This window comes from Zalophus californianus, chromosome 12, assembly GCF_009762305.2.
Source record: "Zalophus californianus isolate mZalCal1 chromosome 12, mZalCal1.pri.v2, whole genome shotgun sequence".
In the NCBI taxonomy this organism is placed as follows: domain Eukaryota; kingdom Metazoa; phylum Chordata; class Mammalia; order Carnivora; family Otariidae; genus Zalophus; species Zalophus californianus.
In genome coordinates, this window is record NC_045606.1 from 2,728,562 (window position 1) to 2,749,734 (window position 21,173).

Consider the following 21,173-nt stretch of genomic DNA (forward strand, 5'->3'; position numbering starts at 1 on the left):
CCACCCTCTGTGGCACTGATACTTCATCCCCAAGAACTGGAGTTATGTTCCCAGATTCTCTCCAGTGCGTAACTGGAGTGCATCCTGAGAGCCAGCAGGCTGTGCGCATGTTCACGACCCACCTGGAGGGAAGCGGCCACATCTGCGTGTTGCACCTATTTGCTTTCCCCTGCCTTGAGACCAGCTGAAGCAGAAAGTTTAAGTCCAAGGGTAAAAGTAGTCCTCCCAAGGTGGGGAAATAAATCATGCTTCTGAAGGCTAGATGTTTGAAGTTTGCCCGGTTGATTTCTTGGTGGGGAGGGAGGATAAGGCTGTTGATTTATTCAAAACAAAACAAAACCAAAGCTTTACAAATAAAGAAAATCCTTAAGATGATGGGATCTTTTCTTTTTATTTTTTAAGACATTATTTGAGAAAGAGAGTGCACGAGAGAGAGAGCATGAGTGGGGTGAGGGGCAGAGGGAGAAGCAGACTCCCTGCTGAGCAGGGAGCCCAATGTGGGACTCGATCTCAGGACCCCGAGATCATAACCTGAGCCAAAGGCAGACCCTTAACAACTGAGCCACCCAGGCGCCCTGAGAGCTTTTATTTTCTTGAGTCGTCTAACTTGAAAACTTTTGGAATCAAAAATAATAATGGAATCAACTTCGAAGGAGGCTCTCATCAATAGGTTATATGGCCATTTTACTAAGAACATAGAGAGTACTCTGGAGGATTCGTTTGTCGGTTTTCCTCTAAGAAATAGAAGAAGGTGTAGTGATGGTGGAGGTCTCAAGCTACGACCATCTGGCTGGCTGAAAATTAACCCGTCACCTTCCGTGACACCTTATGCTCAGCGTGGCATCTTTGATTTAATGCTTCTAGAAACCATTGCTATGAACATCAAAGCTTAGATTAAGATTACATCACCAAATAATAAACTGGCTTAAAAATATAACAATGAAACATTTAATTGGATATGCTTATGTCACTGTCACAAATGGGGAAGGAAGTTTGCACACCCTCACGTACGATTATTTTGGCAACTGTGGGATGACTGAATTCTATCCTGCATATTTTGCTTTGTGTTCAAGCATCATCAAATTCAGCTGCTTCTACCCGCCACTGAATTAACTGTCTTTACCAGGAAGGGCTCTTTTCAGAGAAAGGCGCTGCGGGCTTCTACCTCCTCAGCCTGTGTTCCCACGCTGATACGTGGCATTTGTCATTTCGTTTGCTTTCACATCATCGTGTCATGTGAGTACAATCCACATTGCTCTGATGCAGTTCCCTGGGAAGGGCTTCTGAGCCACCTGACGTTCTCATGCTGGACATTTCGGCTGGATGCCTCAGGTCTTGGAAATTCGGGTCATGAGCGATGTCACCTGGAGCGGTCACTTTCTAATACGTTCTGATAAGAACACTCAGGCAGAGAAGATGGGAAATGGAAGCATTTGAGACATTGTTTCACGGATTCAGGTTCACATTGTGATTCTGCTCATGGGTGCACATTGGCTGAGTGCCTGTCTCAGGAGAGACAACAGAGGCATGGTCTATTCCCCACTGGATTTCAAGACCCTGGCGCTCCAGAAAAACCCGTTAGTGTTAGATGACTTCCATTGAGCTGCGCCCCCAAGCATCTTGTTCCCCAGGCTTAGGACAGTTTCCACACTGTGCTGCATTGACCTTTATGTGCGTGGTTGTCTGTCTGACCCAGACCGAGGGCACCAAGAGAGGGACCATGCCCATTCGTAGAAGCGTAAGATGCCCCAGATGTTACCTGGCCCCTGGGCCACTTGGAAGTAAGAATGCATCTCCCAGATGTGGGGACCTGCTGCAGGTGGCCAAAGAGATACAACAAGAGAGGGGTCTGCAGCTTCAAGGGTGTGGATTTGTAGGGAGGGACATCACTTTCCGTACCCCTTCCTCCCTTCCTTTTGCCCTGAATGCAGATGTGATGGTTAGAGACAAAGCAGCCGTCTTGGACCACGAGGCAGCCTCCACAATGGAGGCCGGTGAACAGAGCAGTAGGAACAGAAGGAGCCTGAAGAGTGCCTTACCCGCTCTGAGCTGTCTGACGTCAGACTTTCAGCCTACTAATGTCCTTGCTCCTCGGGGTTTTCTGTCACTCATACATGAATCTGAACAGACTAATACACCTTTGCACGTATTACACACAACGTTAATTTGTTCACCGGATTGTTTTCAGCCTCTTCCCAGTGGAATGGGTGCTCTCTTAGGAGTGGGGCCTCTCTTCTTGTTTATTTCTGGGTGTCTCATATTTGGGACAGTGCTCAAGGTATTTGTTGAAGAATAAAGGAACGAGTGAATGAAGGTAAAGTTTCTGCACGTGGCGGGCTGGTGCTAAAGGAGGCTACAGCTGGATTTGAAAAAGGAATCTTGACTACAGCAGCCCTTGGATTCTGTCTAGCTTAATGAACAACTAGTACTAATAACAATAATCAGCCCTTTTGGTAAAGGCTTTCATTTAGATCCCACCCATCTCCAGACAGGGTGGAGCCTGCTTTTTCTCAAAACAGTCTGCATCACCCACGCTTGGCTTGCTGCTTTTAGAGACTGGGCTCTGCTGTACTCAATGTCTCTCCATTAGCGGGAACTACCAGGTGTGTGATTCGGGCCTAATTGCTGCCACGGCCCCGGCAATAGTTTCCGTCACCTTCTCTGCTGGATGGCTAGCTTCAACATCGATGCCCACTGGTCTGCCGACAATTTGTGTGCAACCCAGAAAGCAAAAACCTGCCATTCGGAGACTCCGCCGTACACAACCGGACCGTGAGTTACGTTGCAAATAACAGCCTAAGCTTGAGAAAACACAGCCTCGCTGGGGAATGGATTTCTGTTAGGTCAGAACTATATTTCTCCAAAGAAGACTTGCAGATGCCTGACAGACACATGAAAAGATGCTCCGCATCACTCATCGCCAGGGAAATGCAAATCCAAACCTCAGTGCAATACCACCTCACACCTGTCAGAATGGATAAAATCAACAACACAGGAAACAGCAGGTTTTGGTGAGGATGCAGAGAAAGGGGACCCCTTGTGCACGGTTGGTGGGAATGCAAACTGGGGCGACCACTGTGGACAACAGTATGGAGGGTCCTCAGAAAGTTATGACCCAGCAATCTCACTGCTGGGTATTTACCCAAAGGAAATGAAATCACTAACTCGAACATACCTGCACTCATGTTCACTGCAGCACTGTTTACAACAGCTGAGGCATGGAAACAACCCAAGTGTCCACTGGTGGACGAATGGAGGATGAAGAAGGCGTGGTTTGCATGCACCTGCACACACACACACCAGAATATTACTCAGCCACAAAAAAGAACGAAATCTTGTCATTTGTGACAACAGGGATGGACCACAGAGCATTATCTAAGTGAAGCCTGGGTGGCTCAGTCAGTGAAGTGTCTGCCTTTGGCTCAGGTCATGATCCCAGAGTCCTGGGATCGAGCCCCACATCGGACTCCCTGCTCAGTGGGGAGTCTGCTTCTCCCTCCCGCTCTGTGATCTCTCTTGCTTTTGCTCTCTCTCAAGTAAATAAATAAAATCTTAAAGAAAAAGAAATAAGTCAGAGAAAGATAGAAACTGTATGATCTCACTAATATGTGGAATCTTACAGGAAGGAAGGAAGGAAGGAATTAAGGAAGGAAAGAAAAAATTTATGGGTACAAAAAATAAACTGGTGGTTGCCAGAGCTGGGCCAGGATTTGGGACGTTTATTTACTCTGGATTCAGTTAGCCTAAAATGTGTGTGTGTGTGTGTGTGTGTGTGTGTGTGTGCGCGCGCGCGCGTATACCTGTATGTGTGTTTACGTATGTGTGTTTATATGTGTGTAGTATACCTGTGTGCGTGTGTATTTGTGTGGTGCGTATGTGTGTGTACACGAGTGTGTGTGCATGTGTGTGTTTGTATTTGTGTGGTGTGTCTGTGTGTGTGTGGTGTCTGTGTCTGCATGTATGTGTGGGGTGTATGTGTGCGTGCATGTGTATTCAAAGAAAATTCATGAATCCTCAACGTTTCTTTCTTTCATAGTTCAGGGATATTTTACAAATTTGATGTCTGGCTCTATTTTATTAAAGCGTCAAAGAACCCTATACATCGGTTAGATGTTTTTATGAAAAGCAGCATAGCAGAGTTCCTCAAACACAGTAGCTTATACAATTATCATGCATCCTCCTGCATCTGCAGGTGTCTGGGGATAGGCCTCCAGGTGGCCCAGGTGGGATGGCTCTGCTCCACCTGTCTCTCATCCTCCTTCTGGGGTCAGCGTCTGAGGGGCAGGGCTACAGGAATGGAAAGGCTGAACTGCACAAGTGTGATCTGAACCTCAGGTCACATCACACCGGCCAGTGTCCCTTTAGCTAAACCAAGTCACTTGTTATAGGGAAAGGTAGGACGGTAGTCTTACCCACGGCCCGCTGGCGAAGGAACGTGGCAAGGCTACGTGGCGAAGGGTGTGCGTGTGGGAAGGGGCAAAGAATATTTACGATCTACCATAGTCTCCAGGCATTTTGTAACTGAGGTTTTTTACCTTGGCCATCCTCTTTGCTCTTAACAGCTTTGTTAGGATATACCTCTCCTGTTCTACAACTCACCCATTTATGGCGTGTGATTCAGTGTTCGTCCGTGTGGTCCCACAATACGTGCCACCGTCTCCAAGGGTAACTTTAGAACACTGTCATCATCTTAGGAAGGAGCCCTGTGCCTTTAACCTATCCCCCTTCTAGCCGCCAAGCCTGAAGCCCCTGCCAGTCTATTTTTTTGGTCTCTGTAAATTTGCCCAGTATTGACATATAAATGGAATTGTTTAACAGGCGTTCACTTAGTATATGCGATTTTAAGGTTCCTCCTTGTTATCAGAACTTCATTCCTTTGTGTGGCCAAATAAGACGTCTACTTCCTCCACTGTTGATGGGCTTGGGATTGGTTCCACCTTTTGGCTATTATGCATTATGTTGCTGTAAACAGTCATGTATGAGCTTTTGTGTGGACATATCTATTTATTTTGGGGGGTATATACCTTGGAGTGAAATTGCTAGGTCATATATTGATTGACTCTGTGCTTAACCATGTAGGGAACTATCAAACTGCTTTTACAAATTGGCTGCACCAGGGGCGCCTGGGTAGGACCATTGGATAAGAGTCCGACTCTTAGTTTCAGCCCAGGTCAAGACCTCAGGGTCATGAGATTGAACCCCGTGTGTTGGGCTCCGTGCTCAGTGCCGAGTCTGCTTGAGATTCTCTCTCCCTCTCTGCCCCTCCCACTCATGCTCTCTCTCTCTCAAATAAATAAATAAATCTTAAAAACAGCAAATTGGCCACACCACTTTACATTTCTCTTGGCAGTGAACGAGGGTTCCAATTCCACCCCATCTTCGCCCCTGCATTTTATTTCCCTACCCAATGAGGGTAAGGTATGTAGCATCTCACTGTGATTTTGATCTGCATTGCCCTGATGATATTGGACATATTTCCATGTGTTTATTGGACATTTTTGTATCTTCTGTGAAGAAATTTCTGTTTATTTATTTACTTATTTTTAAGATTGTATTTATTTATTTGAGACACAGCATGGGAGAGAGAACACAAGTGGGGGAGCGGGTTAGGAGCAAAGGGAGAGGGAGAAGGAGAAGCAGACTCCTTGCTGAGCAGGGAGCATGGGGACTTGATCCCAGGACCCTGAGATCATGACCTGAGCTGAAGGCAGATGCTTAACTGACGGAGCCACCCAGGTGCCCCTGATACGTGTTTTTGAGTTAGCTTTTTTATAACTGTGTTTGAGGTAGAGGTTCATCTTCTTACCCCGTTGCTATCCAGTTCTGCCAGCACCATTTGTTGAAAGATTACTCTTACCATTGAATGGTCTTGGCCACACTGTCAAAAGTCAGTTGACCACAGACCTACAGGTTTATTTCTGGACTCTCAATTCTATTTCATTGATCTCTATGTTAATCCTGTTGCTAGTACCCTAGTGTTTTGAGTACTATTGCTTTGTAGTAAGCTTTGAAATCAGGAAGTATTAGTCCTTCAACTTTGTTCTTCTTTTTCAAAACTGTTTGGCTGGTCTAGGTCCATTGCAATTCCATATGGATGTTGGAATCAGGTTGTAATTTCTACAAAGAAGTCAGTAGATTGTGTTGAATCTGTAGATAAATTTGAGGAGAATTGCCATCTTAACAATGTTAAGTCTTCTATCCATGAACATGATATATTTAAATCTCCTTTAATTTCTTTTAACAATGTTTTTTAGTCACAAATCATAGGTTTTACACTTATTTGGTTACGTTTAATCTGAAGTATTTCTTTTGATGCTACTGTAAATGGAGTTGTTTCTTTAATTTCATTTTTTAGATTGTAGAAAGTTGTAGAAAGACAATTTTTTTTTGTGCATTGATCTTGTGTCTTGTAATCTTGCTGAAATTATTTATTATTTCTAAAAGTATTTAGTGAATTCCATAGGCATTCCTACATACAGAATCATACCATATATGAATATGTTTTTACTTCTTCCTTTCCAGTATGGATGCCTTTTATTTCTTTTTCTTACTCTAGATAGAGCCCCCAGTACAATGGTGTATACACGTTGTGAGAGTATACACACTCATCTTGGTCCTGTTTTTAGGAAGAAAGCCCAGTTTTTCATCATTAAGTATTGTTATTTATGGGTTTTCCTCAGTGCCCTTTATCAATTGAGAAACTATTCTTCTATTCCTATTCCTTGAGTGTTTTTTTCATTAAAGAGTATTGGATTTTATTGAATACTTTCTCTGCATCAATTGAGATGATCATGTGTGTGTCACATTCGTTGATTTTTAAATGTTAAACCAACCTTTCATCCTGGGACAAATCCCACTTGGTCATGATATATTTCTCTCTCGCTCTCTTTTTTTTTTTATGTGGCCATATTCAATTTGTTAGTGTTTTGTTGAGCATTTTTGTGTCCATGTTCATAATAGATATTGGCCTCTAGTTTTTGTTCCTCAGAAGTATGCTTGCTTTTCTATTTTTTGAAAGAAATTTTAAAGAATTGGTATTAGTTTTTTTTGAAATGTTTGATAGAGTTCACTAGTGAAGCCGTCTGGGTCTGGCGTTTTCTTTGCTAGTGGTTTTTAGATGACTAATTAGATCACTTTACTTACTATAGGTCTATTTACATAGTTTTTGTATTCTTGAGTCAATTTTAATAGGTTTGTCTTTCTAGCAATGTGTCCATTTCACCATTTCATATATATTTATATAATATATTGGATTACAATTGTTCATAGTATTACTCTATAATCCTTTTTAATTTGGGAAGGTTGATAGTAATGCCTCATCTTTTATTTCTGATTCTAGTAATGTGAGTCTTTTTTGCTTGGTCAGTCTAACTGAAGGATTGTCAGTCTTGCTGATTATTTTAAAGAACTAGCTTTTTGATTGTACTGATTTTATCCATTGCTTTTCTGTTCTCTATCTCATTAAATTCCACTCTCATATTAATTATTTCCTCCCTTCTTATTTTAAGTTTAATTTGCCCTTCTTTTACCAGTGTCTTCAATGATAGATTAGGTTATTGTTTTGTGATCTTTCTTATTTTTAAATATAGTTACTTCTTATTTTTAAATATAGTTATTTGAAACTTTAAGTTTCCCTCTTCCCTTTGCCACTTTACCTATACCTCAGACATTTGGTATTTTGAGTTTTCATTTCCATTTATCTCAAAGAAGTTTTTAATTTTCCATGTGACTTATTCTTTGACTTACTGATTACTTAGGGGATTTTGTTTAATTCATTTGTGAGTTTTCCAAAGTTTTTCTGAAATTTACTTATAATTTCATTCCCTCATTATCAAAGAATGTACTTGATATTATTTCGGTCCCTTTAAGTTTACTGAAGTGTGTTTTATGGCCTACCGTATGGTCTATCCTGAAGAATGTTCCATGTGCACTTGAAAATAATGTCTGTTCTTCTGTTGTTTGGTAGAGATCTCTGTAGATGCTTTTTAGGTATTGTTGGTTTATAATGGGTTGTTAAAGTGTGCTATTTCCTCGTTAATCTTCTTCCAGGTTGTTCTAGCCAATATTGTTATTAAGTTGTCCATGTCTGCCTTCAGTTCTGTCTGCTTTTTCTTCATGTATTTTTGGTGCTCTGTTCTTAGGTACAGATATGAGTATAATTATTATATTTTCTTGATGGGTTAACTTTTTGTCACTGTAAAATCTCCTTCTTCTCCTTCAGTAGCATTTTTTGTTTTAAAGTCTACTTTCCACCGTGTTAGCCTTAGTCGTTCAGCTTTGTTGCTGCTCTTCGTGTGATACATCTTTTTCTATCCTTTGACTTTCAGTCCATCTGTATCTTTGAATTCCAAGTGTGTCTCCTAGAGGTGGCTATTTTTGGATCTTTTCTGGTCTAATGATCTCAGCTTTTTATTTGGATCATTTAATCCATTCATATTTAACATTTTGATTGATTATTGATTATTGATAGAGTTGGATGATTATCAGTTACACTTGCCCTTTCACCTCTGTTTTCTACAAGTCTTGTGTTGCTTTTCTTTCATTGTTTCTCCTTTACTGCTTTTTTTTTTTGCATTAAGTGAATATATTTTTTAAACATTTTATTTATTTATTTGAGAGAGAGACAGAGAAAGTGAGAGAGAGCACAAGTGGGGTGAGAGGCAGAGGGAGAAGCAGACTCCCTGCCGAGCGGGGAGCCCGATGTGGGGCTCGATCCCAGGACCCTGGGATCATGACCTGAGCTGAAGGCAGACGCTTAACTGACTGAGCCACCCAGGCGCCCCTAAGTGAATATTTTCTAACAGCATCTTAATTTCTTAGTGATTTTTCCGCTATACCTATATTTTTTGTTATATCCTTAGTGGATGCTCTTGGGGCCTACCATATACATCCTAACTCATCGGAATTAGCTTCAGATTTAAGCTCACCTAGTTCCAATGAGATACGGAAATGTTCTGGATCACTTTCCTGCCTCTTGGTGTTATTATGTTAGATACCTAACATTTATCAGTGTTACCAACCCAAGAACAGGTTGCTGTAATTATCACTGCATATAATTTTTAGGTCTTTTAAAGGAACTGTTACAAAAACGGAGAACAAGTACATATTTATAGCCTTTGTTATATTAACTCTCTTATGTAGCATTTCTGGTTCTTGTCCTTTTCCCCTGTGGATTGAAATTACCATCAGGGGCCCTTCTCTTTGTCAGACACAGCTTTGCTTTCTCTCGGCTCCTTTGGGCTGTTACCGGCAAGTTATTACATTCTGTATGTAATAGGCCCAATAATACAGCTGTGTATTGTTAATATAATTGCTTCTGCAATCACCTAAGAGAAGAAAGGAGAAAGGATGTGCATTTTTACTGTTATAATTGCATCGTTACCTTTACTTGTACTGTTTTTTTCATGTGGATTTGAATTACTCTGTGGAGGTCACCTACTTTCAGACTGAAATAAGTGCTTTGTTTAGTATTTCTTGGATGGTGGGTTTTCCAGTTAAATTCTCTCCATTTTTTTCAGGGAATGCTTTCATTTTGCCTTCTTTTTGAAAAATAACATTTCTGGACATAAGATTCTTCTTTGGCAATTTTTTGGTTTTTGTGGGTTTGTTTTTTTTTTTTTTTGAGCACCTTAAATGCTTAAATGTTATTAAATGGTAATGTTTAAATGGCTTCTGGTCTCCATTTTTTTTGATGAGAAGTCAACTGTTAATCTTGTTTATGGTGTCCTACACTTCTCTGAGGTTCTGTTCATTTTTCTTGTCTGTTTTGGGGTCACATAATCTCTATCAATCTATCTTCAAGCTTACTAATTCTTCCCTTTGCAAAGTCAAACTCTTGAGCCTCTTGAGTGAGTTTTTATTTCAGTTCTGTTATTCAACTCCAGAATTTCCATGTGGGTCTTTTTCATAATTTCTGTCTCTTTGCTGCTAGTCTCTAGCTGATGGGACACTATCATCATACCTTCTTTTGGCTTCTTTAATCATGGTTTCTTTTAGTTCTTTTGACATATTTATAATCACTACTTTGTAGTCTTTGTTAATCTAACATCTGGCTGCTTTCACAAGCAGTTTCTGTTTTACATTTTTTTTTTTTTCTGGCATATGGGTCATTCTTTCCTGTTTCCGTATATGTCTCATCATTTTTTATTGGAAACTGGGCATTTTGATGATGTATTGCAGCAATTTTGGGCACTGGCCTTCCACTGCTGGGGCTTGTTATGGTTTTCTGCTTGTTGCTGTGTTTAGTGACTATTTGGATAGTTTTAGCGAAGCCTGTTTCTGCCCCCACCACAGGGTGAATTGTCTGATGGTGCTCCTCAGGGGGCAGCCTGGGGTGTGCCCTCAGTCACCCTGGGTGATGGTGCTTTGGGCATGGCTTTCTGCCTCACCTCTTGACCATGCTCAGCTGTTAGCATCACTGATCACTGAATGACTATTCTATTCATTTCAATGATGTCCTGGGGCATAAATTGCTCCACAGCCTCATCCAGTCAAATTAGGGCTTTTTTTTTTTTTTTTTGGATTTTATTTATTTATTTTAGAGAGAGAGAGTGGGAGAGAGGCAGAGGGAGAGAGGGAGAGCATCTCAAGCAAACTCTGTGCTGAGTGTGGAGCCTGATTTGGGGGCTCGATCTCATGACCCTGAGATTATGACCTCACCCAAAACCAAGAGTCCCATGCTGAACTGACTGAGCCACCCAGGCACCCCTAATTTGGGCTTGTTTTTTAAGGTTTTATTTATTTATTTATTTGACAGAGAGAGCAACAAGCAGGGGGGGCAGCAGAGGGCTCACCGACGTTGAGCCCTGTCAGACCGATGACCGCATATATAAACGAAGGACCTTCGGCTGCTTTGAGAGCTTTTAGACTGGAAAGCACACGAATCAAATAAATCCCTCATGGAACTTAGATCACTAACATAAATGCGTAGGTTATAGGCCGAAAGGAGAAAGTAAAGCTAAATTAAATTCTAGTAAAGTAAATTAGATTCTTGCATCGTAAATGAAATCGCTAATCTACAAAGATTCTCCTAGTAACTGAACATGACCTGCTTTCGTAAGTTTCTGTCCAGGAGTCTTCTTGACTACTCCAGAGAGATCCTGAGACACGTGCCAGCCTGTCTCAGGAACATTTTCTTGTGGGGTGTTTCTCTTTCCTTAAGGAGCTTCATAATTCAAATTGTCTAGAGTAAAACTAGAAGTGGCCTAGTTCCAATGAAACTTCATCTCGAAAGAATTTTAGATAGGAATATATGTTCATAGTGTGAATTTATTAGATAGTGATTGGAATTTAGCATGCGTTTTTCAAAACGCATTAGCAAAGTATGCCCACGGGGCTGCAGTTTGTGTTAAGGGTGCACGTGGTCCCTGACGTGCGTAGGAGAGTGAGGTCATCCGTGCATACCGTCCCCTCCCCCCTTTGTGCTCTATGTCGTTCTGATCCTCATTCTCATTGGCTCATCTGCTTTCATCTGTGTTTCCCGAAGAAATGTGAGCTTCACGCCAAAGCAAAGTGTTCTAACATTTGGATCGTATCCTGCGCAGAAACTAAATTGGACTGGGTATCCGTTTACTTACTTGCTCAGTGCCAGACGTGGTCCCTGGTGGTTTCCAAGGAAATCATTCAGTCGCCTAGCATCCTTATCAGACAGACGTGACTCCTGAGTCCCATATCTGGTACGTGGAGGGAGGGAACGCATTCCAACCGGCCGGCCATCTGGGCCCACAGTCAGCAGCACACACGCTGTCAGACATGAGGACCACCAGACCAGCAACACACTCCGTGCTCCTCTGTGTCCCCAGGATGCAACTTCACCTGCAGACAGGACCCACGGCTCGGTGGACCCACGTGCCTGCACCCTTCCAACCTCAGTGTCTTCCCCACCTGAGACGTGGAAACACACCCCCACGTGGGAGGCCGTGGTGAAGATGGGGTTGGATGGGCTGGGTTAGTGGGCAGCACAGGGTGGGACCCCTGCTCCTGAGCAGAGGAGCGGCCAAGACGCACACCTCCTTCAGAAATCCTTCCAAGCAGCTCAGGAGAAGCACCAGGATGCTTCTCTGCCTGTTTTCATCCATATTTTATCAACGGCCTTCACAGCCTCTCAGCCATGAGTGGATTCGAGACCATCAGCCCCGAATGACAGGAGAGGTTGGGGCCTCGCTCACATCTGGGGGAGATTTGAAATCGGAGCAGGAGCAGGAAGTCAGAACCCAGACTAGGATCTCGGGGTGCTTCGAGTCAATGAGCAAAGTCACATTATCTTGGGCCTCCTTTTGCACCAGATACATTCCCCTGCAAAATGATTGGACCGTCGGTGTCTGAAGTGTTCAAGTAAACGAAGATGCTTATAAAGGTCTGGACATGCGATCTCTTCTGTCCATTTCATTCGTTCATTCAACTCACAGTTATTAGTTCTAGGTACTTAGGATAGATATATTAATGAGCCAAATCGACACAGACTGCTATCATCATGATGTGTTCATGTCTTTGTTTTTAGTCTCACGGATCTTTATTGAGATGCTATTATGTGCTCACATGTAATAGGCGGTAGAATAACACAGTTTTTGGAAGCCGCATAAATTCTTGCCGGTGACTCTTTGAGATAGCTCTGCAGTGTGGCTGTCGCCTCATGGGTCGTCTCCCGGTCACCGGGGGAGCTACTGTCCACAGCTCCACAGCGTGGGGGACGCACCTCCCCGACCAGCTTCCCCTGTGGTCACCGCACCTGCCGGGTCAGGGTACAGGTGGGAGAATTGCTTTATGTGATGAAGAAGTGAACGCCTGGCTCATTACTTCTGCACTCCCTGTCACCTCTCCCCTGCCACACTTAATCATCACAGACCTGGGGGCCGCCGTGCTTCTCAGGGTTGGTCCCCGGCCCAGCTCCTGCTTCTCGAACTCAGCACGTTGCTTTCGGTTCGCATTCAGCTTCCCTCTTTTACTGAATAGGGACTGATGCCAGGATTTGCTGATTTTGTGTTTAAAGATAACTCCGTGTCTGTGTCAGTGGATTACAGAAAACTGCACAACTGAGTTACAATCAACTTCTGAGTATTATATTTTTGGAAAATCCAGACTCTCCCATCGATTTAGAATAGTTACTTTCCTTTACTGTATCCCTACAGAAGTGGACTTAGAATTTATCCCTCTTAGGTCCAAATGGTTGTAACCATATTTTAATTTCATTTGACTTCCAGGTTTGGTGATGGTTATTCAGTGAAGATTTGGCTCGGTCAGGAAACAAATCTGCGCAGCGTGATTTCTGACTGCTTGAAGCTCCATTTTCCAGGGATCCAGTTTAAGGTAGTGCTAAAATTCTGCATTCCCTCTTTGTTTTCAGCTGAGGAAGTGGATAAGTGCGTTTGTCTTATTCCCTGTTTTAGTTCTGCACTGTTAGGAGATACTGCCTGCTGTCTAGGCCTGATTGCAAAGCTCCCCGCCCATGGCCAGTGAATATCGCTTGGCCACCGTGCAGGACGACAAGCCTGTCTGACCACGTTGTCGGGTGTCCCAGAGTGGACCGTGGTTACTTACCCCCCATTACCCATGGGCACAGCCCCCTTGCGTGGCTTGTTTTGTTCAGGAAGGAAGATTGTGTTGGCTGTGGGGCTTCTAGACTTGCTGGTTGCGGCATTATTTTACAAGGAGTGCCCTGTGCTTGCGATGCTAATCCTCTGCTAACTTGAGGCAAAGTGTGATGCCTGGACTAGTAGGGTCTCCATCCCTGGGCAGCTGGTTCGACCTACAGGATCTCAAGTGCCAACCTACTGAATCCAAATCGGCATTTAAGGAGATGACCAGGCCACTCCTACGCACGTTAACATTTTAGAAGCACCATCTACAGGGTCTTGGATAACTACACGATTCTAGTTTATCATAAATAGGGTCTCATCTATAAAGTAGCTATCGCCCTAGAGCCACTGAGTAAAATCCCACTGCTAAGAAGCATACTGTACAAGACCAGGCGTTCGTGCTCAGGTACTGCTCCAGATGTCCGATAACACGCTTGCTGTTATACCCCTCTGCACAAGTGAAGACGAGGGGCAGAATGTTTCCCCTCTTACCAAGAGTTGCTCGCTAGCTCATGGTGAGGACAAGAGGGAGCTCTGCTCAAGATCCAGTGAAGTTCAGGTGCCTTCATGCATCTCCTTCTTCCACGATAAATTCCTCCTTCTCGGTAGGGTGAGGCACCTTCTCGCCCCCAGGGAGGGCTTCCCCATGCTGTGGCAGGGCGAGGGGGCGTATGAGGGGCAAAACAGCCACTCAGCCTTGAGGAGGACCACGTACCAGCTATGCCATCCTCCGTAGGCACGCGCGGGAGTCTCTCAGAACTGACCCACCCTCCCGCTGCCATTTAGGTGTGTGCTTTGAAAGAAGATTATTTATCAGTTAAGTGCAGCATGATCAGTTTTAACGATTGCTCATCATGTGATCCAATTTACAATTTGTTTTTGGCTTTTAGGGGCAGCGCCTTAATTTATTGGAATATCATGTGCCAAAACGATGGGAATGCTTAGCCGACCTGTTCGGAGTCTTAGAGAACAACAAGACCTTCCTGAATATCAAACATTACTCCATTAACCAAACCACTTTGGAACAGGTATGGTACCTTGCACGCTTCGGCCGGTTGCATTTTGGTGTGGGCTCGAGGCCTCCCCCAGCCGATTTTAAAACTAGTCGGATTACTTCTTGACTTCTTACTTCGTCCTTTCTTTAAATGAATCGCTGGTTTTACCAAATAGGATGGTGAGTGTTAGGAGATTTGTTTCTTGTCAGCTCTCCACTAAAGATATGTGTTTGGTAGGACTCCCATTTGTCCAGAATTCCACTGGGCATTCACTGGGCAAGTCATGCCCCGTTAACCTTCCCTTCTTCGTTTTGCTCACCCCCCAAAATGTCTAAGGGGACTCCATCATAGCTGAGCTATAACTGACGTCGGGAAGCCAAGTGTACTGAGTGCCAGAGTGTAGAATTAAGTCCCACCTTCATTCTAAAGCCATGCTCAAAGCATCCCGAATTTCCCGGTGGTTTAGTAACCGTCCATCGAGCTGTGTCCTCAAAGGATTTACCTGTTTATGGCGGTTTCCGAGGGGGTGGTATGGATGAAAGCTTTGTGGTTTTTTTAGGAAAAGTCAGGCAGCGCTTTGAAGAGATGGTCCCTTCTTATAATAGTTGAGAAGAGAAGGTCTGGTGTCCTCACAGGTTAACAATGATTTTCATCGTTTCGTTCAGGTATTTATTAATTTCGCTACCGAGCAACAGAAATCCTCACCGTCTACTGTGGCTACACCTACTGGCTGTCACCAGCCACCTCACCTGCTTATCTAAGCACCGAAGGGGACGTTTCTAAGAGGAATAATACCTTGTCTTTTGTTACCATTCATCCTTAAAGATCAAAGGAGCCCTCTCAAAGGAGCGGGCAGTCAGGCTCCTGGTGGCCAGATCCATCCGCTCTTCCTTTCGTCTTTGAAGCTGTTGGTTAACGCAAACCAGCAAACTGGAAGTTTGTTTTCTGTAGACTTTCGGGGAGTTCCTCCCATGTGGCTAATCCCTTTGTCAAGCCAAGGAGGGGCCAGCTTCTTCGTGACGAGTGAACCCACAGTCCAAGCTGAGACATTTCGGAGCTGTCAGAGACTGGCCATTCCCGAACATTTCACTGTACTTTTAAGGAAACTGAGGCAGCCAAGGCTAGTAACTTTCCTGACTGGTTTGTTTAGGAAATAGTACCTCGGACTGTTTTCTGTTTCTGTCCCTTTTCATCCCTCGATAGGCTTACATGGGTCTACATAAAAGATCGAGGATTTATAACACACGTTTTTTTGTAATACTGGATATTATATGGGATGACATGTAAAAATTGCCACTTTTCCCCACAATAGATGTTTCTTAGAAAAATCAGAATTAAGGAGCTTTTTAGAGAGCGCTTTAGCAAAATTGAGTAAATTGAACTGGGTACTCTATGTCATTTATAAAAGTTTTGCCAGACTTCCACAGATTTTTGAATATATAGGCAGCGATGGAAAGAAATAGAATGTGGATGTATTTTATTTTTTCTTAATTTCTCAGTTTTCTTAATGCCTCCTGGTATTCTGAGGCACATTCTAGTTTTAAAGCCAATGGTGTAAGCTATCAAGTTACTTCAGATTTTACCAGCAAAATCAGGACCTACTTTTAAGTGCTTTAAAATTTTCTAACAATTCTGCCATTTTCAGAATTTCTGTGCTAGTATTTTCAGATATAAAGCGCCATGATGTGGCTCCAAAGGGCTGTAGACACTTGACATCCTGCATCTGAAAGCAAAATGTGTAAAGTCCTTTTGTCCACCACTGAAAATAGTTTCTAGCCAGACGTTTCTGAGCTTCAAGGTATTTCTTAATCTTCACTGAGTAACATTATTCTCAAATCTCCATGGAGGGCTGCGTTAATTTCATTGTAAAATTTGACCTTATCCAGTTAAATTTTTGAGTAATAGTAGCTTGTGGCCAAAGGGAACCGCTTTTCCGTCACATTTCTTTGCTAATGCAGGATTTCACTAAAATCTGTCTTTCCTGATGTCATTCGTATATACTGGAGATATTTTTAACTTGTCAGGATTCAGCCAGTCATGGAGAGTTTTGCTGACTGATTTTGATTCACATGAATCCCATGAATTACGCTTTCTTAAAGTTTAGGGTTTAGGATTTCTTACAGTTTAGGGTTTAGGATCCCCCCCCTCAGTTCTAACAGTCTCACTGTCAAAATGGAAGATGTAATCCTTTGTGATGATTGTTGTTGAATCAATCCAGAAAATCTGTGACACGGGAAAGTGTTTATACTGCAGTGAATAAAAGAGATGTGCTTTGATTGAACCCGATTCTTGGAATGAGCTTGTGTATCTTCTTGCACCGTTAGGGACCCCGTTTAACCGAGCTAGGGAAGACATGTACCTACTCAAGATCTTTTAAAGCTTGAAAAGGTTACAGTTTGATTGAGCTTCAGTCTGTGATGTTTTGCTCGTAGGGATTCTTTTCCACCCTTTGAGCCGCCGTATTCTTGAAGGCTGCGCTTCCAGGTAAGCCTTTGAACAATAAACAGGAAGAAAAAAGAAACTCACTCTGTGAAAACGCCATACCCCAGAAGACTGGATAGGAAAGGTCAAATCTTATGTTAGTGTTGAAAATGTCATTGCATTTATAAGTCATGCAGATATTTTATGCCTTTGGAGTTAAGCATTTGTCTTAAGACCTTTGGGCTTATGGTCACACAACTGAGACTTTTAAACAAACTGACTTCTTTGGAAAGCATTCCGAGTGGAGTTCTTTGTAAGGCTGAGATCACCTTGATTATTCCTGTTCCGGCAACCCAGCTTTTATCGTACAGTTTATCTTTACCAGGATATTTAAACAGAGGACGTATGAAAGCCCTCATGCAAACTCGGGATTTGAGAAGGCAAACAAAAAGTGTATTTTTAGAACAGTAAACAGTGGGGGACTTAAGGTTATAGTTGGCTTGGGTTAGTTGATGTTGAATGTTGAACCGAGAAGAAGCGCAACATGATCGCTCTAAAACCTTTCACGAAATATACACCCTCCCCACCCTCCCCCGCTATTTGGTGTTTATGAGTATGACACGAATACTTTAGCTTAATCACAAATTTCCATACACCCCCCCCCCAATGGGGGATAAAGACGTTTAAAATTTTCAGACCAGTTTGAGCATGTTTTCGTATTTGGCTTTGCTGTGGTGTGTGGGAGTATTTCAGGTCTGTGATGATTTGGGTGTGGTATGCTGATGGTCTTACAACGCAGTTTGGCATCCTCGAGTAGTTCAGAGCCCCTCACACACACACACACACACACACACACACACACGTTCATCCTTTTGATCCATACTGTTGAGCCCATTCTATGTGCATAAATAGATGGTCAGTATGGTAAACATGAGGGTGGGAGACTAACAGGTGAAGGACCCCCAGTCTGTGTCCGTGAGAAGCATGCAGTTAGGCGGGGAAGGCAAGGTGGGATCTGCAGGCAATAAGCACTCCCTGCTCTGGGGCCGTGCAGTGGGTCCTTCTAACCCAGGGTGCAGGAACCAGGTTCATGGAACAGTTACCACCTGGGTGGGCCGTCCCAGATGGAGAAATGGGAACAAAGGGAATATCAGAGCAAATCAGCAATTTTCCATGGGCCAGGGATATTTGCCTGCTACTCCGGTAGAGGTTGATACAGCAGCTCCACAGACATCAAAAACCCAGCTCTGCCATTTTTAGACTCTCCCTCATATGCCAAAGTGGCTGCGGGAGCACCAGCTCTCACAATATTCGAAGTAGAAAACAAACTGGATTAAGGGGGGAAGAAAGCACACCATTCAAAGAGGCCTCCTGGCAGTCTACCCCACATACTCAGGCATATAGGACGTTTCATGCAGTTTTGGCTGCGTCCCTAAAATGAAACAAGAATTCTGATTCTGTATAAGAACAAAATGGGTGCTGGATAGACAGCCAGCAAGCTCTACTGTAGGAACACAGGACAAGTTGTGTGCCATTTGCATGAGAATGGAATGAAATCACTTTGGGGCATGTTGAGTAAACCAACTAATAGCAAATGATGACTATCTTCGGGCATTCTGTGTTCTGAAGACTTCTATTTTCAGAGTTAAAGCAGCGTGTTAAGATCTACAGGTCAGATGCCGTCCGTATTTATAAAGATATTGTCAAGTGGAATGCAGTAGCTAAGGCGGAGAAAGAAGTTTATGGATATTTTCCATTTGGACTTAATAAATAGCCCTGTCACTTACTCACAGTGGGAATTCCTGTAAGAGTTTTAATAGATAATTTTTTTTCCCCCACTGGAAAGGGTTTCAAATTGCCAGAAGTCAGAAGCATTTTTTCTTACTTACTTGCTTTTGCTTGTCATTGCAAAAGAAACACTTCACCATCTTATCAGTGAATCCATCACATTTTTCTTTACATGTGAGTGTTTTAAGGAAAAATGGGGTCTACTGACTGAAATGTACATCTCAAACCTAGCAAAATTCGTCGCTTAACAGATACATCTAGAAATGTCGGGAGCACATCTTTCTTTTAAATAGAAGGGAATGTTGTGAACACCGTGTTTGTGGTGGCATTTGCATCTCATGCATGTGGTTTGTCTTGCTGAATCTCACCCATTACCAAATCGTGGTGGTATATTACCTGGTTCGCGGTTTTGTCCTTGAGAAACTGGGAACGAGGTTTCAGCTCAACCTTCGTGGGGCGTCATGGTGGTGATGAGTCCTTGGGTACCGTACTTGTCCTCACTTGCACACTGGGCCATGCGCTGCCCAAATGTAGTCATGGGAAGGCTTCTTTTGCCCCAGCATGAATTTAATTGAATTAGGATTACAGACAAGGGCAAAACAGCAGTCCAGGAGAAGTCCACTGGCTGGGCATCAGGAGACCTGGCTTGACTTCCGGCTCGAATGGGATCTTTTCCACTGAAACCTTGAGCTTCTGTTTTCTTCATAATGATCAGGATGAGATCTCTACATAGCCTAGTGAAATAAGCAAACCTCCACAGGGAGTGCATGAATATACAACATTAGCAAAGAGAACGGAGCAGATCTACATCAGAAATGGGGTGTAGGAGAATAATATGAAAAACCTTATGCAGATTATTCCAAGACAGATGAAATAGACGAGATTTTTCAGAAACCATTAATGATCAAGATTATGTCAAGAAAACACTAGCCACGCGAGAAAATGAATTGGTAGCCGTGGGTCATCACCCTGTCTTTTAACTTACCCCAAGACAGGGGACCCAGATGGCTTTATGAGTCATACCAAAGGCGATAAACTATGTTATACAACTACTTTAGGAAATAAGGGAAGAATTCCTATCAATCTCTTTTTATGATGCTAATATTGCTTTGGCACAAAAAGTTCTCCAGGAACAGAGGTAAAGCAAGTATAGGGCAACTTCACGTACAAACACAGATACACAAATATTGGTAAATGGACCTCAGTAGTGTGTAGAATATGGCTTATAATCAGTATGATTTATCTAAGGATTGCAATGGTGGTTCAAAATGAGAAACTTGGGCGCCTGGGTGGCTCAGTCGGTTAAGTGTCTACCTTTGGCTCAGGTCATGATCCCAGGGTCCTGGGATCGGGCCCCGCATCGGGCTCCCAGCTCAGTGGGGAGTCTGCCGCTCCCCCTGCTTGTGCTCTCTCTCTCTCAATAAAGAAAAATCTTTCTAAAAAATGAGAAACTTAATGCAACCCCCTGTGTTCAAAGGTAAGAATGTGAATTGTCTGAGATGCGGACAAAATATTTCCTGAAATATATAAAATATATTAGAAAACTAACATGTTAAAAAAATTTTTTTAAGGTTTTATTTATTTGAGAGAGAGAATGAGAGAGAGAGAGCACATGAGAGGGGGGAGGGTCAGAGGGAGAAGCAGACTCCCCGCCGAGCAGGGAGCCCGATGCGGGACTCGATCCCAGGACTCCAGGATCGTGACCTGAGCCGAAGGCAGTCGCTTAACCAACTGAGCCACCCAGGTGCCCAAAAAAACTAACATGTTAAAATGAACATTGCAAGTGAATTTCCACAATCCGGTCAAATATATCTAATCCTATGTATGCAATGTTACAAGCTGACCTGTGTTGTTCTGTGTAAATACACGATTCCTCTCTCCGGGACTTTTACCTATGAGCTTTTCTCTCTTCTTTCTCTCTCTTGGCACTGGGTCCTCTTCAACGTTGAAGAGGCGCTGTCTGTCTCATTTTATGAATTAGCCTGTCAGTGGCTCCAGTCCCCCAGGTGCCCCTCTTCCTGGCCCGCAAGCCAGACTCTCCACAGCCTTTGCAGCCCCGTGGACCCGCACGGCCCCCACCTACCGCACTCGGGACACGGCTCGTTCGTGCCACCAGAACAGCCCTGGCTGAGAAGGCAAGGGCCTCCACATAGTTAGGGACGGACTGACATCTGTCGCTGGCTTCCCCACCTGGTCGTTCACCGTCCTGTGAAAGGCTCCGTGACGTCCCACTGGACCGCGATCCTGCTATGGCGCTCCCGCCGGGCCACGTGCCCCCATCGAGTCCTGCCAGCCAGCCACCTGCTTTCTGCATTTATTGGTGGCTGATAGGATGAAAACTCACTGCTGTCAGAATACAACAGAGCATCAGCAGTGATGCCTGGACGCCCCGACT

General features: G+C 43.5%; 1 protein-coding gene across 1 annotated transcript in view; it reads left to right on the forward strand.

Annotated features, from left to right (window-relative positions):
• The window catches only part of ABCA13 (ATP binding cassette subfamily A member 13), a 366,584-nt gene extending 350,830 nt beyond the window's left edge, over positions 1-15,754 (forward strand). Inside the window, 3 exon segments of the mRNA XM_035723335.1 lie at positions 13,200-13,305; positions 14,465-14,602; positions 15,235-15,754. Coding sequence (XP_035579228.1) covers positions 13,200-13,305; positions 14,465-14,602; positions 15,235-15,330 — 340 coding nt within the window. The 3' untranslated portion in view covers positions 15,331-15,754.
• The last annotated feature ends 5,419 nt before the right edge of the window (positions 15,755-21,173 follow it).